At 38.5% G+C, this 18,748-nt stretch overlaps 1 protein-coding gene across 6 annotated transcripts in view; it reads right to left on the bottom strand.

The window, feature by feature from the left end:
• Vps16B (Vacuolar protein sorting 16B) overlaps nt 1-8,892 on the bottom strand; it is a 456,530-nt gene extending 447,638 nt beyond the window's left edge. For 3 of the 6 annotated variants that reach the window (XM_090375320.1, XM_090375321.1, XM_090375327.1), the window contains exon 1: nt 8,710-8,774. Coding sequence is in view for 1 of the 6 variants with exons in the window: in XM_090375323.1 (XP_090231449.1) it covers nt 8,745-8,755 (11 nt within the window). In the remaining 5 variants the exon portion in view is untranslated. Of the gene's footprint in view, nt 1-8,709 lie in introns of all 6 variants that reach the window. The other 3 variants (XM_090375324.1, XM_090375325.1, XM_090375323.1) reach the window with 3 other exon arrangements.
• Between the last annotated feature and the right edge of the window lie 9,856 nt (nt 8,893-18,748).

Raw genomic sequence — 18,748 nt, 5'->3', positions numbered from 1 at the left:
GAAATTTCAGGCTGTTTGTCCTACAGCCCATGTTGGCTTTTGATATCCCTGGAGCTAAATATGTAATTTGAGAGGGAGACACCAGAGTAAAAGCTGCCAGTATCAAATGTAGTGACCATGATTGTGCTAAAACCAAATGACACTAGAACAAGTTTTTCAGTAAATTTTTCCCAATCATGCCAAAGATATGATGTAAATTGTTTGAACAATCACAACTGAATCAAAATCATTATATCCCCAATGATGAATAAAATTCAATTTAAGGATTATCCTGTATATAATTCTTTACTGTCTTGAATATTATTTGTAATAATAATAATAATAATATATTCTATAAGGTAGCACGTCAACAAAAATTAACATCTTTTAAATTTCTTGCTTGACTTACAAATACTGTTTCTGCATTTTTAATGTAATAAAATGCAACGTATTTATTATTCTAGAGAATAGTGAAAATCTAAGCACTGCAACCTGCATAGAGTGAAAACTATCGTTAATTTCTAGAAAGAATACAGATAATTCTTAAACATTTCGTAGGATCACTTACTGTATGAATTCTTCAGGGATTGACTTGCTGTCTTTATTAAAGTATGTGTGAAATTAAAGTGTAATAAAATATAATTCATTCACTGAATAAGTGATACAGGAAGTACCACAAAACATCTGAAATATCTGTATAACTTCAAGAAATCAACGCCACATCTCTCCCCCTTCTCTCTCTCTCTCTCTCCCCTCAGGTTGAAGTGCTTAGATTTTCACTATTTTCCACTTTTTCTTGCATACAATGGCACTAAAAAAACAATTAGTTATATCTTTAAGTAAAACATTTCTTCAAAATATATAGCCATATTTGTTAGAAATAAAGATGTTGGAAACAAAAATCTTTATTTCTTGTTCAATCTAAGTATTTAATACTCAACGCTGATACGTTTGTTAGTTTTTGGTTTTTAGGAGCATTAGCAACTTCTTCTTCTTGGTCCTTAGCTGGCAGCTGGGGGAGGCGGTTGGCCACGCAACCAGTATGCTGCTGTAGGTGCCGCAGGGTTTCGGACTTGCTCTGTGATGTTCTTCCATACTTTACGATCCATGGCGTCAGTCCTGGCCTGGTTAAGGTCGAGACGTCGGCTCTTCAAGTCATTTTCCACTTGCTTGGCCCACGTTTTCCTAGGCGCGGTCCGTTGGATGCTCCATTGGGTGGGTCGTTGTCTCCAAAGGAGTGTGGATGGTATTCTGTTCGTGCCCATTCTACATACGTGGCCAAACCATCTAAGCCTTCGCTTCTGGATTTGGTCGGCAATGGTTGGTTGCTGTTGGCATCTGGTGCGGATGGTATCATTAGTGATGCGGTCACGAAGTGAGATGCCCAAAATCTGCCGCAGGCATCGCATTTGGAATACCTCAAGTTTGTTTAAATCTAGCTTGAGACAAATCCATGTTTCTGATCCGTAAAGGAAAATGGGCAGGATCAAAGTCCGGAAGAGTCGGATTTTAGTCTTTGAGGAAATGTTGGTCCTCTTCCACAGACACCATTTGAGCGAGGCGAACGCAGTGGCCGCCTGTCCAATTCTGCTGTGGATTTCCATGGTGGATGCAACTTTCTTCTCCTGGACCAGCGACCCAAGGTATTTAAAGTCTTGCACTTGCTCGATCTGGACGCCTTCGAGATAGATGGTGGCTTGCGACCCATCTGTTGTCAGGGCCTTTGTCTTATCAGCATTGATCTTCAAACCGTATGGCCGGGCAATGCGGGCAATGTCGTAGAGGATGTCCGTGGCTTCAGAGTCGTTACCAGCAAAGATAGCACCTATCATCGGCAAACATCAGGTCAGTCACATAGTGATCCTTGTCATATTGTATGCCCCGTCTGTTTCTGAATGCTTGCCTCATAATGGCGTCGACCACGATGTTGAAAAGCAATGGGGAGGCTACATCCACTTGGCGGACTCCAGTTTGGATGGTAAATTCCTCAGATAAATCGTTCTGGATGCGCACCTGGCTGGTTAAACCGTTGTATGCAGTTTGGAGGAGTGTGATGACTTTTCGAGGTACATGTTCGACCTCTAGTAGTTTCCATAAGGCAGGCCGATGGACACAGTCGAAAGCAGACTTAAAGTCAATAAAAACAATGGCGGTTCGCTGTCCACACCGGATCCTCTCCTCCATCAGCTGACGGATGGCAAAGATTTCATCACAGCATCCTTGCCCGGGTCTAAATCCAGCCTGTTCTTCTCGACTGGTTTGCTCGCGATGTGTTTGCAGCCTTGACTGGATGATCTTCATAAAGACCTTTCTGATGATGGAAAGGAGGCTGATGCCACGATAGTTCTTGCAATCCCAGTTATCACCTTTCTCGTGGATCGGTACGATAATGGCTTTCCTCCATGTTAGCGGAATTTGTTCAGTGCACCAGATGGTTTTGAGGAGTGAGTGTAGTCGGCGAAGCAGTACATCTCCCCCAGCTTTGATCACTTCTGTGGTGACTTGGTCCACTCCTGGTGCCCTGCCATTCTTTAGGGATTGTATGGCTGCTTTCACTTCTTCTACCGTAGGCTCGACATCAACCATGGAGACTTCAGGGGGATCGATCGCTAGTGCGGCTTCTGGCGGTCCCTGAGGTGGGTCGTGATTATACAATTCTTTGAAGAATTCACTCCACCGTCGCAGGCGTTCGGACGGTGATCGCAGAAGGTCCCATCAGCATTCTTGATGTTGATGGGACCCTGATAGAACGTATCACGTTCTATCAGGCTTATCAGGCGTAGAACAGAGGCACCCTGATACAACGTATCTTGTGTCAGTGTTGATCATTAATTATATAACTCAATGGCGGCTCTGTAGCCAGGTGGGCAGGAGCAGCAGTGTGTAGCACGCTTCTTGATTAGATCGGGGTTCGAGCCCGTAACCACCACATACGGAGGATGCAGAAAGGTCAGGGAATGACCACCGCATATCTCCGGAACAATATGGCCTTAGTTGCTAATGCTCCTAAAAACCAAATACATGTAACAACAATATAACTCAATTATTCATGATAGCACTTTTCATCAAGGAAAACTGTATAATCATATCTCTGAACAGATAATCAATAATACCCATTGAGATTACAAAGGAAAAACAATCTGCAAGAACAAAAATTGCAGAACTGCAAAGGACAGATTTCATAACTCCATTAGTCCACTACGTGAACAAAAGGAGTTACAAAATCACCATGAGTACTGAAGTACTAACTACCATTAATTTCATTAAAATCATGTCATAATCAAATCATTTGATTATGGTAATTCATTTGATTACACTAACATCATTGGATTGTGGAAAATCATTCAATTATGACAATTCATATGATCAATTTGATTACACTCAATTTGACTAGTAGTTACTAACTACTAACAAGCATAATTGAAAAGCTTTAATTGATTCATCTGATTCTGGTAACTCATTTAATTATATTCATATAATTCATAAGATTAGTAATTTGTCAATTTACTTTGTCAACATCTTGGTTAGCAATGATTATTTCCCTGAAGTCATATCCCAGTGCTTGTTAGTAACTGTTACTCTTCCATGAGGGATTGTTTTGAATAATTTTGTTCAATAAACTTCATATTCTTTTAATCATGCAAACTTTTCATTTACATACAACATTCTTAGGCAGTGTGTGTAATAACAGTGGCCAACGTTCGTTCGTTATTTGGTTTTTAGGAGCATTAGCAACTAAGGCCATATTGCTCCGGGATATGCGGTGGTCATTCCTTGACCTTTCCGCATACTCCGTATTTGGTGGTGACGGGCTCGAACCCCGGTCTAATCAAGAAGCATGTGCTACGCACTGCTGCTCCTTCCCACCTGGCTACGGAGGCGCCCCAGTGGCCAACAACAAGGATGGGTTTTAGTCTCATTCACAAATGAACATACTCTTTTCACCATGTTCTTGTTTATATTCTGACACAACCACCTGCAGAATGGTTTACAATAGATCACAAATACAATTGTTAATCATATTTAGCAATAAACAACAACAATTCATTCAAAGAACATGTGCTATTGCACTCTCACTCTTGACCACTCAGCTATTTCAGACCTCTGTTTATATGTGCATGTAACAACTTGACACCCAGTGGACAGATTTCAATGAAATATTACATTGTCTTTAAAAAAGATTTGTGGGACGACCTAACCAAAAATTCATTTACACGAAAATACACGAAAATTTAAAAGGTAACCAAAGGGACTCACACCTAGTATGGGCTTGGCACACCCAAGGTATTGAGCTGGATATCATCATTCTTCTTTTTCTTGGTGATTTCTTTTTACTTTCTTTCTCTCTCTCTCTCTCAGAATATTTTTTTTTTTTTGACTGGTGCAGCATAAGGTTTCCTTGTACCATATGGCTAATAATAATAAGTTTCTAAATTAATATTTAACATTATCTCTATATACAAATGGAAGTATGCTTTATATATTTTTTTGGATGTCTCATCACTCAACAATAAAATATCAAATTGGACTGGGGAAGTGCTAATCCATAAAGGTGGCTACAGGAAGAAAGAGAGAAGGGGGTAAGGTTAGGAAGGTTGGGTTGGAAACCAGAGGACAAAGACTTTTCTGCCAATTTTGTATGACTGTATAAAATAAAAGCTGAAACTGAAGAACTTTGAATTCAGATACAGAATTCAAAGTTCATTAATCAGAAGTTAATGATAATGAATTAAGCAATAAAAAATAGCTGCAGAGATCAGTGTTTCAAAAAATAAAGTTTTTTTTTGTAATTTTTTAAAATATTGATTTGATTTTTTATAGTAATTTTATTCTTATATTAGACAATCAAATCAAATCAATTACATCCATTTTCAAAATGATTAAATATAAACTCCTCTGACCTTTTTGGTCACACCAGAGTAAAAACAAAACATTATACAAGTGAAACCACATTAGCATTACCTGAAGCATATGATGCAAGAAAGCAAGCTTATACAACATCAGCCAAAAAAAAAAAAAAAAAAAAAAATCCCATTTCACCCATCCGTTCACTCCAAATGTTTGTCTAGTTCAGCCTTAAATTTATTTATCTATCAGCTTTCACAACAACAGATGGAAGTCTCTTCCAGCAATCAACTACCCGCTGGCTAAAGGCAAACTTCTGCACATCTATTTACAACTGTCTTTCCTCAATTTGAATCTATGCCCCTTCAGGTTCTTAATCTGAGCAAGTGGAAGTATCCCATCAGCATTGAGCCTGCTCAAACCATCCAGGCCTTATACACCTCAATCAGATCACATCATAGGTGCCTAGTCGCCAGTAATTTACAAATCTTAAGTTTTTCTTCATAAAAGAGCAACTTTTTGTTCCATTCACTAATCTTGTTGCCCTTCTTTGTACTTGTTCTAGCAACATTACATCCTTCCTAAAATGAGGCCTCCAGACCTGTATGTAATACTCAAGGTGTGGCCTGCCCATTGGCTTATACAAAGGGATAATCACCTTGTCTCTGCTAGCAAAATTCCTATACATCATTGACAAAACTCCATGACCTACTCTGGCAGGCCGTCTGCACTGCTCAGAAAACTTCATATCTGACTGCACAATTACCCCCAAGTCTTTTTCATTCTTCACCTCCCTCACTGTAGTACAACACAGTTGGTATGTTTCTCTTGGGGTACTGCTACCCATACGCAGTACCTTGCATTTGTCAATGTTAAACTTCAGTTGCCATTTCTCAGCCTATCCACCTAACTTTTCTAGATCCTGTTGCAGTAGCATACCGTCTTTATTGTCATTAACAACTCTGCCAATCTTTGTATCCTCTGTAAACTTGGACATTAAGATATACCTTCATTGATAAATATACAAAACAGCAATTGGCACAACACCGAACCCTGGGAGACTACACTAATAAAATGAAGTTTAACATTGACAAATGTAAAGTACTACATATGGGAAGCAGTAACCCCAGAGCAACGTATCAACTCTGTGGTACTACAGTAACAGTGGTAGAGAATGAAAAGGACCTGGGGGTAATTGTGCAGGCAGATATGAAGTTTTCTGAGCAGTGCAGACGGTCTGCAAGAGTAGCTCAGTGTCTTGTCAATGATATACAGGAATTTTTCTAGCAGGGATAAGGAGGTGATTATCCCCTTGTATAAGGCAATGGTCGGGTCACACCTTGAGTATTGTATACAGGTCTGGAGGCCTCATTTTAAGAAGGATATAGTGCTGTTGGAACGAGTACAGAGAAGGGCAACAAGATTAGTGAATGAAACAAAGGGTTGCTCTTATGAAGAAAGGCTTAAATTTTGCAAATTACAGTGTCTGGAGACTAGGCACCTGTGAGGTGATCTGACTGAGGTATATAAAGCCTTGAATGGTTTGAGCATGCTCAATGCTGATGGGATTCTTCCTCTTGCTCAGAATAATCACCTGAGAGGGCATAAATTCAAATTGAGGAAAGACAGATGTAGGATAGATGTGCGGAAGTTTGCCTTTAGCCAGCGGGTAGTTGGTTGGTGTAGCAGACTTCCATCCTTTGTTGTGGAAGTTGATAGCCTAAATAAATTTAAGGCTGAGCTGGACAGATATTTGGAATGAATGGAGGGGTGAAATGGGAGCGTTTTTTTTTTTTTTTTTTTTTTTTTGGCTGATGCTTGCTTTCTTGCATCATATGCCTCTACTAATGCTAATAACATTAGTCCCCATAGAGCAGTGTCCATTTATTACCACTCTCTGCAGTCTCTCACTCAACCATTCCTTTATCCATTTCAGCAACTTGCCCTTAATGCCATACCACTCCAATTTGTACAGCAGTCTTCCATGTGCAACAGTATCAAAAGCTTTCCTGAAATCCAAGATTATAATCATGTTCATTATAATTCCATTTCCCCTTATTCACCCTTGAATCAAAGATTATATAAGGGGAAATTCTTGGCAAACTAGATGTAGATAAACTTACTTTTAATGGGAGTACAGAGTGGACAATGTACTGGCCTTTTATGTTATTAATCACAAACATTTTCGTAATTTGTTGTAATATTTTAGTCTTCCGATAGTGTATCACATCATTTTATTATTTTTATAGTAAAAAAGTTTTTTTATTCCTTGGCTGGTGCTTGTCTTTAATTATTGCAGTATCACAAACATTGCAGGGCACTATATGTATTCAGTGAAAATTAACTCCCACATACTTCTTTAATCTCCTCATATAGTATACAAAATTAGAAGATCAAATTACAAAATAGCTTATAATTTCAAAGTTCATACATCAATGCCAGCTTTCATTCAACTTTTCATTACACTGCTTTGTCAGGCAAATGTCACAAGAAACCATCTGTTATTTAATGAGAAACCAGTAAGTCCCAAAACAAGTGGTCTCACTTAAATTAACGGAAAGTTAATCTTTTCGGGATACCATTTCTCTTAATTTTCTACCTACACCAAAGCCCACAATAACTGTAACACAGTTATTAATCAGTCTAAATTGAATTCTGAACAGACTAATAGTATAAAACTTGCTTCTTGTAAAAGGGTTTCTTCTTCCTCATTTATTCCTTCAACTTCCATTTTCTGGAAATAACCTCCCTTCATATGTATTTCCTGAAAATTACAATTTATAGAAATTCAAATCTAATGTCAATAGGTACCTTCTTTCATCTTCTCAATCCATGTTGCCTGGTACTAAGTACTACAGGTTCTAATACCTCTCATGCTTGGGTTTCATGAAAAAAAAAAAGGTTTTAAATTAGTGCAAAACAAAGGGAACTGATAAATAAAGCAAAGCTATTCTGCTTAGAAACTGAAATTTAGATAAAATAACTGCTGTCTCTGTTAAAACTGATCGGTGTCACAGCTTCATATAACAGCTTTATCTAAATAATTTGCTCTTTATAAATATATAAGATTGATATTTGGGTAGGCAGATATCTTATATGAAGCAGAGAATGGTCTTGAAAAGTTTGTTTTGTTGTGCATATTGTATTAATTAGGCCAGTGGTTTTCAAACCTTTTCAGCTGATGCAACCCGAAAATTATGCACTATGATTTGCAGCACCATTTTAAACAGGGCCATAATCTGAGAAGGATGACATGGTACATAAATTTCCAAATACAAATTTGGAACAGTAGAACTGACCCTCTCAACTCAGATCTACCGTAAAGAAAATTATACTGAATTTCATTTACAATACGCCAGTTAATCAAAAGACGTTATCTAAACTGAAGGGCCAGGCAGCTGAATTCCAAGAAGTCCTCATTTTCTCAACACAGGCAATGTTCTCAGAATGGAAATTCAATTAATACAGCTCTCTTTACTAACTGTTAAAATAAGTTAATGCATTTATTGAATACACCAAAAATAAAAATTTTCAGAAAGTTTGCAGCAACCAGTTTTCAAATGACTCAATCAGCCGATTTAAATCATGGAAACCATAAAAACGCGTAAGAATTAGATCCCCACCTACTTCCCATAATTTTGAAAAGGCAAAAATAGCATTAGTAATTGTATAATTTATAATTTCAAATATTCTTTAAAAACTATTCACTTCGATAGGTAAATGAAAAAGGTAAGATTTCTCATTGTTTTTCATGATAAATAAGAGGTGTAGTTCCAAAAAGAGAGGTAAGTTAACACTGAAAAGTGTCTGCAAATTAAGTCATACTTCACAAACTCATTTGCATTCAATACTGATAACTTAAATATAAAAACAAGCAATGCATACATCACTTCTGTACACCACTAAGTGATATCGCCTACAAGCAGATCATAGAGTAGAGTATCTTACTGTGAAGCAGATGATATGAGACGTGCTCCCTCTACATTTTATCATCTAGTAAAATTTCTTGTCTAATATACTGAACTGCTATGAGTGAAATATACGAAACAATCCTTCGTAACAGACAGCCCAAGGTATTTCCCCCCCCCATCCAGGGCAAAGAGATTTTTCAGAGCCCTTTACTAAGGATATATATATTTTTTTCTCCCTCATTATTCTTCTGTTTTTGGCGGCCTGGCAAGAGCCATGCATGCTAGCTCATACCTTAATCCGGCACTGGTAACAGCACATGTATCAGATACTAAAATAGGGCAACACCTTAATCAGTACCTTTCCAGTTTAACCCCAGGGACTCACATCTGGTGAGTATGGACTTGGCACACCCAGGGTCCTGAGCTGGATATCTTCATTCTTCTCTTTCTTGATGATTCCCTTCTACCCCTCTCTCTCTCTCTCTCTCTCTCTCTCAGGGTAACTCGGGATTTTTTTTTTTTTTTTTTGACTGGTGCAGCATAAGCATTGCACCATATGGCTGATAATAATAATAGTACCTTAATCCGGCACTGGTAACAGCACATGTATCAGATACTAAAATAGAGCAACAACTTTAGCATTAGTAGAGGCATATGATGCAAGAGTAAACGTGTACATTAATAAATTTGTAAATTGCGTATGTTTCAGGTGTGTTCGGTAGAACTGTAAAAGGTCAGATTTGTCAAATGCAGGGGAGAGGGGAAATACGCCCCTTAACCATGCGTATAAGTGTTTCTTCATGTACCTAAAAAAACACCCAAAAACATGGTCGTCATGCTCTCAACCCCTTATGATGATACCTGGATACGATGCAAGTCAAATGTATTATAAATCTTTTCCTCGCCAAGTTGTTATTCAATTCAATATTTTTCTAAGTTATTGTTAATATACTATGCCTAAAGTAATCAAATATGCTGAATGTCTAAATGGTTTTTTTTTTCTCTTTACTTGTTGCGTAATTTCTTTACTGTGAGCAGCTTAACAGCGCTTCAAGTGTTTAACAATAGTAGACACTAATGTTAAACACTTGAACTGGAGGCACTCTAATAAAAACAGAAATTACAGGACTGACTATTAATGTAGGACACTAGTAGTAGTTAGTAGTAGTAGTAGTTAGTAGTAGTAGTAGTTAGTACTACTAGTAGTAGTAGTAGTTAGTACTAGTAGTAGTAGTAGTAGTTAGTAGTAGTGGCGGCATGTGATGCAAGAAAGCATGTGTATGAGCTTATGCAGCATCAGCCAAAAAAAAAATAAATAAAAAAAATCACACCATTCCCTCCAAATGCCTGTCCAGTTCCTCCTTAAATTTATTCAACCTATCAACTTCCACAACGACAGATGGAAGTTTGTTCCAGCAATTAACCACCCGCTGGCTAAAGGCAAATTTCCGCACACTGTTCTACATCTGTCTTTTCTTAATTTGAATTTATGCCCCCTTAGGTTCGTGATCTGAACAAGTGGAAGGATCCCATCAGAATTCAGCTTGCTCAACCCATTCAAGGCCTTATTAGCATTAGCATTAGCATTAGTAGAGACATTTGATGCAAGAAAGCAAGCTTATGCAGCATCAGCCAAAAAAATTAAAGTAAAATAAATAAATAAAAAATAACCACTTCCACTTCACCCCTCTGTTCGTTCAAAATACCTGTCCAGCCGAGCCTTAAACTTATTTAGGCTATCAACTTCCACGAAAAGGGATGGAAGTCTGTTCCACCTACCAACCACCCGCTGGCTAAAGGCAAATTTCAGCACATCTATCCTACATCTGTCTTTCCTCAATTTGAATTTATGCCCTCTCAGGTGATTATTCTGAGCAAGAGAAAGAATCCCATCAGCATTGAGCATGCTCAAACCATTCAAGGCTTTGTACACCTCTATCAGATCACCTCGCTGCTGCCTAGTCTCCAGACACTGTAATTCGCAAAATTTAAGCCTTTCTTCGTAAGAGCACCCCTTTGTTCCATTCATTAATCTTGTTGCCCTTCTCTGTACTCGTTCCAGCATCTCTACATCCTTCTTGAAATGAGGTCTCCAGGCCTGTATACAGTACTCTAGGTGTGGCCTGACCATTGCCTTATACAAGGGAATAATTACCTCCTTATCCCTGCTAGAAAAATTCCTATATATCATTGACAATACACCATGAGCTACTCTTGCAGCCCGTCTTCACTGCTCAGAGAACTTCATACCTGCCTGCACAACCACCCCCAGGTCCCTTTCATTCTCTACCACTGTCAATGTAGTACCACAGAGTCGATACATTGCTCTGGGGTTGCTGTTTCCCATATGTAGTACTTTACAGTTGTCAATGTTAAACTTCATTTGCCGCCTCTCAGCCCATCTGCTCAACCTTTCCAGATCCTGTTGCAGCAGTATAGTGTCAGTAGTGTCCTTGACAACCCTGCCAACCTTCGTATCGTCTGCAAACTTGGACATTAAGCTTGATATACCATCATCAATATCATTTATAAATACAGAAAACAATAAAGGACCCAATACTGAACCCTGAGGGACTCCACTAATAACATTAGTCCACCATGAGCAGTGTCCATTGATTACCACTCTCTGTCTTCTCCACCTCAACCACCCCTTTATCCATAGCAGCAATTTGCCTCCAATGCCACACTGCTCCAATTTGTGCAGCAGTGTTCCATGTGCAACAGTATCAAAAGCCTTTCTAAGATACAAATATATAATATCAAATTTCTCCCCTGCATCCAGTTCTTTTGTGACTGCATCATAGTATCCAATCAAATTGGTCAGGCATGACTTCCCCTTAACAAAACCAAGCTGTGTCTGAGCTATAACTGAAGTCTTGTCTAGATGATCGTGCAGTGCTTCTTTAACCAGTGCCTCCATTAATTTTCCTGGAACAGAAGTTAAACTCACAGGTCTATAATTACTTGTGTCAGCCTTTGATCCTCCTTTGTGAATTGGGGTCACATTTGCACATCTCCAGTCCATGGGTACCTCCCCTGAGTCCAAGGAAGCTCTCATAATTATGGCTAAGAGTTTGCTTACTTCCATTGCTGCCTCTTTTAATATAACTGGATAGATTCCATCCACCCCAGGTGCCTTTCTTGTGTTTATCTTCAACAATTTCTCCTCCACTTTACTCTCAGTTATTACAAGATTCTCTAGCTTACTGCCAGAGTTGAATACACCTCTGGTATTCCCCTCGCTGAATAACTTCTCATGTGTGAATGTCGATGCAAAATATTCATTTAGTTTTTTAGCTACCTGAGCAGGATCATCAACAGTTGACCCATCGATATCAAGTGGACAAATCTGATTCATCCCCTTCCTTCTAGAGTTTACATAAGTAAAGAACTCTTTGCTGTTTTTCTTCGCATCCTTTGCCAAGGATTTCTCTTAATCTGCCTTCGCCTGCCTAACCTCCTTTGTAACTTGGTTACAGATCAACTTGTATCTGTCATAGGCTTCTGTGTCACGTGTTAATTTGTATGTATCCCATGCATTTTTCTTCTCTGCCATATGCCTCATTAGTTCATCTGACATCCATTTAGGCCTAAACCTTGAACAATATTTCTTAGTTGGTATGTAAAGCCTAGTAGCTTACAAGATAAGTTCTTTGAATGCTTCCCATTTTGAATTTGCTGTTGGTAAAATCATCAGTTGATCCCACTGTATAGAATTTAAATACTGTCTCAGTCCACCGTAGTCGCCTTTACGAAAGCAATACCCCTTCCCTTTACCCCTAATGGTAGTTACCTCTTTGAGTAAATCCCACTTCAGAACACTGTGATCACTGCCACCTAGTGGTTCATTTATTTGCAGATTCTTAATGCATGAAGAATCACTACTGATAATCAAATCAAGAGTGTTACTCCCTCTAGTTGCCTCCCGAACATGCTGATGTAGAAAACAATCATCCAATAAATCCACAAAAGCCTTGTTAGTGTGTGAGTGACCAGCCCCCAAATTCCAGTCAATATCTGGGAAATTAAAATCCCCCATAATACGACTCTCTGATTTACTGGCCCACTATTTCTCTGTACAGTTTCTTATTATACTCATCAGAGTCATTAGGCCTATAGCACACTCCTACTCTCAATTTTGATCTCCCAATGCTTATGTCACACCAAACTGACTCGACACAGCACTGTCCAGCGATGTCGACTGGCTTCACTTCCTTGGATTTTATGTGTTTCTTAACTAATAGCATAACCCCTCCTCCCTTCCTATCCTGTCTATCCTTTCTGTAGACATTGTACTCCCCAAATTCCAGCTCTGCATTCCTTATATCTGTGTGACACCACGTCTCTGAAATCCCAACAATATCTGCCTTTGATGTTTTGAGCAATACCTGAAATTCATCAAATTTTTTACTGGACTCCTAGCATTGGTGTACACGCAGGTATACATGCACCTGCTCTTCCTCTTAGCCACCCTAACACAACCCATGTGTTTACTTGTACCTCAATGATTCCCAGCAGTCTCTGAAATATCCTGCATCTTATTTTCCAGGCTGCTGCTCATTCCAATAGAAGCAGTGCAAGAATCACTTTCTCCTCTGCCAGTGGCTACTGTTAATCTATTAGTCCTTGTATCCCCCCAATCTAGCAGTTTTGCGACCCTCCTAACACTGCCTCGATAGCATCAGCAAACATTCTTGCACCCTTTATATTTAAGTGTATCCCATCCCTGTAGAAGCAGTCTCTCCTGTTAACAAGTACAGACCAGGCCGAAAAAAATTTTACCCCTTGAGCCCTGCACAATCTTTCCAGGGCCGAATTGATCGACAGGACTCTCATCATATACTCCCTTCTATCCTGTCTGGGCAGAATTGCAGACACTTTCAAATTCAACCCTAATTCACGGCTTTTTTTCATCAGTGACCTGTACTTGTTAAGTAATTCCGCCGGTCTCCTACTCTTAATATCATTAGTGCCAACGTGTACAACTATATCACCTTTTCTGCCCTTAAAAGATGATATCCGCTCTACAACGTCATCAACCTTTGCCCCTGGCAGACATACAATGGTCCTGTTCCACCTATCCTTTTTACAAAGCATGTTTCCCGTTTCCCTGACAATAGAGTCACCAACAACTACTAGTTCCTTTGGGACCAGCGCATTCTGCTTTGGGGGCTGCCGCTGTGTTGCACGAAGACCAAGTGCAAGCTCTGGCATTGGTGTGGGCAGCTGAGAGCTTGATGGGCCCCTCACTTGTAATCCTTCGAGGGCATCCACCCTGTCCTTCAAGCTCTCATATAGGCCCATAACAATGCTGAGTTGAAGCCTAATTTCCTTACACTCCTTGCATCGCGCACATACAAAGACATCCTCCATGGCAGTATCAAGTCCCATACCTGACTGCTCCGCAAACATCAAGCAAATAGTGCATCTTAAAAGGCTGTGATTCAGAGGGCAACTGCCCCCCTCAGTTCTCCTCTGAGCCACAGCATTCCCATTAGCTTGAGCCTTTTGCTTTGCTGCTCTGGTTTGAGTCATGATTTCGATTTGCTTTCAATAAAAATTTCAATTTCAGTACAAAATTAAATCCTAAACTTGTATCCCAACACAGTTATAACGCTATATTTATGTTTCAGTAACGAGTGTTATCTACGAAATCTACGAGTGTTATCCACGAAATCTACGAGTGTTATTCTACGAAATATTTGTTTCAGTAACGAGTGTTATCTACGAAATCCCTTTATATAACTTCCGTATCAAGTTATGTATTAATTATTTATTTGTACTAATTATTTATATTACGTAACCTAAGTGGTTACATGTATAGTTAAAAGTACAATTTAATTGCCAATGAAGTTCGACAAGATTAATAGATTTTACTGATTAATTTTCGCTTAGCAATTGCGGCTATTTACGATCGGTAAACATGTGGATTTGATACCCTTTCCGATACTAAGTAATACCTACAAAATCTCCATCTAAGTTACTTTAAACGTAAGTTACTTTAAACTTATTCACTAATTCCAAAGTGATAAATCTGTGTAAGAGAGTCTACATAGATTTATTAATCACTAATTAGTAAGGTTATAAATGTACTGTTCCTTAAATCATGTTACATTACAGCAGGGGCGTATTTAGGGGTGGGCTGAAGGAGCATATCCCCTTTAACCAAAAATTTCAAATTAAAGAAAAAGAAAGCAGGAGGCGTTCTAAAGAAAACTCAAAACCCTGGTCACCATGTCCTCCCTTACAATGACACCTGGACCTGGTCGCCATTCCTCCCCTTAGGATAACACCTGGATACGCCACATGAAAAATCACTTTATTCAGATCCGTATTCTGTTCTCTGAGAAGAAGCCTGCCCCTTCACCTCGCTGACATATTAACCCCAGGGCTCACATCTGGTGAGTATGGGCTTGGCACACCCAGGATCCTGAGCTGGATATCCTCATTCTTCTCTTCTTGGTGATACTTTTGACTCTCTCTCTCTCTCTCTCTCTCTCTCAGGGTAACTTGGGAATTTTTTTTTTCCTGGTGCAGCATAAGCCTCAGGCTTCCTTGCACCATATGGGTATTAATACAAAAATAATATTCATGGGTACAGTGTTGCCACCTAACGTGGCAAAATTGTGCGCCAGTCAGCGGAGCATTATTTGGCTCCTACAGCCAAGAAACTGGGAATGTGGTTGTATTATTATTTTTTTTTTTTGACATTCTTTTTTTTTTTTTTATGTATGCCCAAGTCATTAGGTTAGGGTTCACCGCTGATATATTAGTAAAGTAAACGCATAAAGAGCTTTTGCTAAGTCTGAAATTACCACTGCCAGCATAGAATCGGTGTGATGTGAGTTAGTTGCAAGCAAAGGAATAATGAGTGTGGGAGTAATCTACAGACCAGAAAATTGTGAAGAATATGACGAGAGTTATTACATGCAGATGGAACGGGCAAGTAAGCGTGGATGTCTTATTATGGGTGTCTTCTTATTATGTCAGCGATAATACTAGGAGTGAGAATATTCTTAACCTCATCATTACTCACGTATTAAATGACATCACAGGGATAAATATACAAGAACCATTGGCAGTAGTGATCACGTAGTCGTCAGTTGGAAGAAAGACGTTGCATTACTTAAAGATAAAGGCACAGGTTTTAATTTCAGAAGAGGAGGCTTTGACAGTTTAAGGTGCTTTCTGTCATCTTTTAATTAAGCGGATTGCAGAGTGAGGATGAATACACTTGTATTACGGAATATATTTAAAGCAAAAATCACAGAAGCCACGAACTCATACACACCATTAAGTAAATATTAATCATCATCATCATCATCATCATTAGCCATATTGTGCAAGGAAGCCTGACGCTTTTGCTGCACCAGCAAAAAAAAAATTGAATGAATTACCCTGAGACAGAGAGAGAGAGAGAGAGAGAGAGAGAGAGAGAGAGAGAGAGAGAGAGAGAGAGAGAGAGAGAGAGAGAGAGAGAGAGAGCATGTCAGAAGTACAAGGGAATCACCAAGGAAGAAATGAATGATTATATCCAGCTCAAGACCCTGGGTGTGCCAAGCCCTTACTCACTAGATGTGAGCCCCTGGGGTTAATTGCAGGAGGAGGATGCCGAAATGGATGAATACGGAGCTGGTCGATCAAATAGAGCATAGAAAGGAAACATGGAACAGTTACAGTGAAATAAAAGTACCGAAGCCAACAACAGCTACAAGTTGATTTGCAACAGTACCACAGATAAAATTAGAGTGGTCAAGGCTGCATATGAGAAAGCACTGGCAAAGAGAGCAATTAATGGGTACAAGGAATGTTTCATTTATGCGAATACAATCTAGAAAAAAGCAAATCAAATCGGATCTTTGTGCATTGAATTTGGGAAAGTCTTAGACAGGCCAGCTGATTTTGTGGATGAACTGGACAAGTACTTTGCATCTGTCTTTACCGAAGAAAGGCCGTCATGCTGAGAAGAGTCTGTGCGAGTGAGGCAGTCGTATGAAATTAGTGATTTCAAAAGTACGGGTGACTGCTTATTAGAAAAACTTTCAAGCATAAAGGCTCCTGGAGTTGATGACTTATACCCAGTAACAGGCCTCTATAGCTGAGTGGTCAGGAGCGGGAGTGCAGTAGCACATGTTCTTTTAGACCGAGGTTCGAGCCTCTCACTGCTAAATACGGTCAATCTGCCAACCCACACTGCACCATCGTGGCCAGTTTTTTGGCCACCAAAAATTACTTTTAATTTTTATTAGAGGTATTGATAACAACTTTAAGATTATGGTAAAGTTTTGTGCACTACGAATTGTGGAAGCTACTACAACATCGGAAAATCTATTTCTAGAAGTATGTGAAGATGAAAAACCCCTTAACTTGAGTTGGAATAAACTGATAAGTGTAACAACCGATGGAGAAAGAAATATGATGGAAAATAATGCTGGATTAGTTGAAAAAATTACACACAATGTATTTAAAAATAATGGAACAGTTTCTTTGAAGCTTCACAGCATTATTCACTAGCAAGCATCAAATTTAATAACAGTAAAATGTTATTAAATTTGATGATGTCATGAGTATCTATCTACTATCTATAAATTGAGTATCTATCATACTAGCTATAAATTTTATCAAGAATCATGGCTTGATTTTCCGTCAGTTTCTAAGTTTTTTGCCTGAATTAGATGCAGAATCCGGCGATTCATTGTACCATTCTGAGGTGGCTTAGAAGTGGGAAAGTCCTCAAACGGTATTTTGCACTTCGTCATGAAATTGACATATTTCTAACTGAAAAGGGAAAGTGCCAAGAAGTATTTTCAGATCATTGGATTTTTTGGATTTTTTGTTTAGCTTTCTTGGTAGACATTACAGACCATTCGGATACTTTGAATATGATATTGCAAGGGAAAGGAAAATTAATATCAGATATGTATAATGATGTAAAAGCGTTTGAAGCTAAGCTGAAAAGTTTTATTAAACATTTCAGCATTTCTCCTCTTGTAATGAATTAATATCAGCTGGAGAAAATGTCTCATTAACTTCAATAAAAAAAAGCAATGAAACCTTCGACCTTTTACAGGAGGAATTCGCAAAGGAATTTGCGAAGGGAATTTGTAAAGGATTTTCATAACCACCAAACAGAAATCCATTTGTACCAAAACCCTTCAACGTATCACTAGAAGAAATTTCTGGAATTTATCAGGTGGAAATAATTGACTTTCAAGCGAACGGTACGTTGAAAAGGATGTTTAAAGGAAATTTCTTTTTAGAACGCAAGTCTTCCCGATTACTTCTTTTTTATGCAAGTCTACCTACTGAATATGTAAATTTAAAAAAAAAAATTGCTGCTGGTATGTTCTCAATTTTTAGCAACACACATCTGTGGGCAAACATTTTCAAAAATGAAATTAGTGACATCCAAGCTTAGATCAATACCGATGAGCATCAGATTTCAGATTTTGCGACTTTCTGTAACTAATATGGAAGTAGATATTGTTAAGCTTGCCAAGAAGATTCAATCTCAAATATCTCCTTGAGGTCTGTATCTTTCTATTGCTTGTATTTTTACTTTTAATAACATTAAAAAATAATCCGCTCACTAAAATTAATCCATATTGATTTCTAAACATTCATAATTGTAATATGTGGCCCTCTAATATATTTGGCTTTTCAATGTGGCTCTGTTATGCTAAATGGTCGGAGACCACTGGTGTAGACAATAATTTTTACCATGCATGATATGCTAGTTAAGTTATATTATTCTCTTGGTTAATGTTTAGAATCTTGTGTATTTAAACAAATAAGAATTTTTCTAAATTTCGTAAAGAGATTAGTTAATAGGTAGTTGAAAAGCAAGAATCAACCATTTGATACTGTTACCTTTATAACTTATTTTTATATACTGTATTTATTTTCTTTAATTTAATTTAATTTTAGTTTTTTATGCCCTCGCATAAAAAAAATTAAATTAAACCTCGCGGTAGTATAGTTAGTAGAATCGTCGTTCAGCCAATCCCGAGTGG

This window comes from Mastigoproctus giganteus, chromosome 6, assembly GCF_048544385.1.
Source record: "Mastigoproctus giganteus isolate SK-2022 chromosome 6, ASM4854438v1, whole genome shotgun sequence".
Lineage (NCBI taxonomy): Eukaryota > Metazoa > Arthropoda > Arachnida > Uropygi > Thelyphonidae > Mastigoproctus > Mastigoproctus giganteus.
Note: the sequence above shows the minus strand (reverse complement) of the source record. Positions and strands in the feature narration are given on the sequence as shown.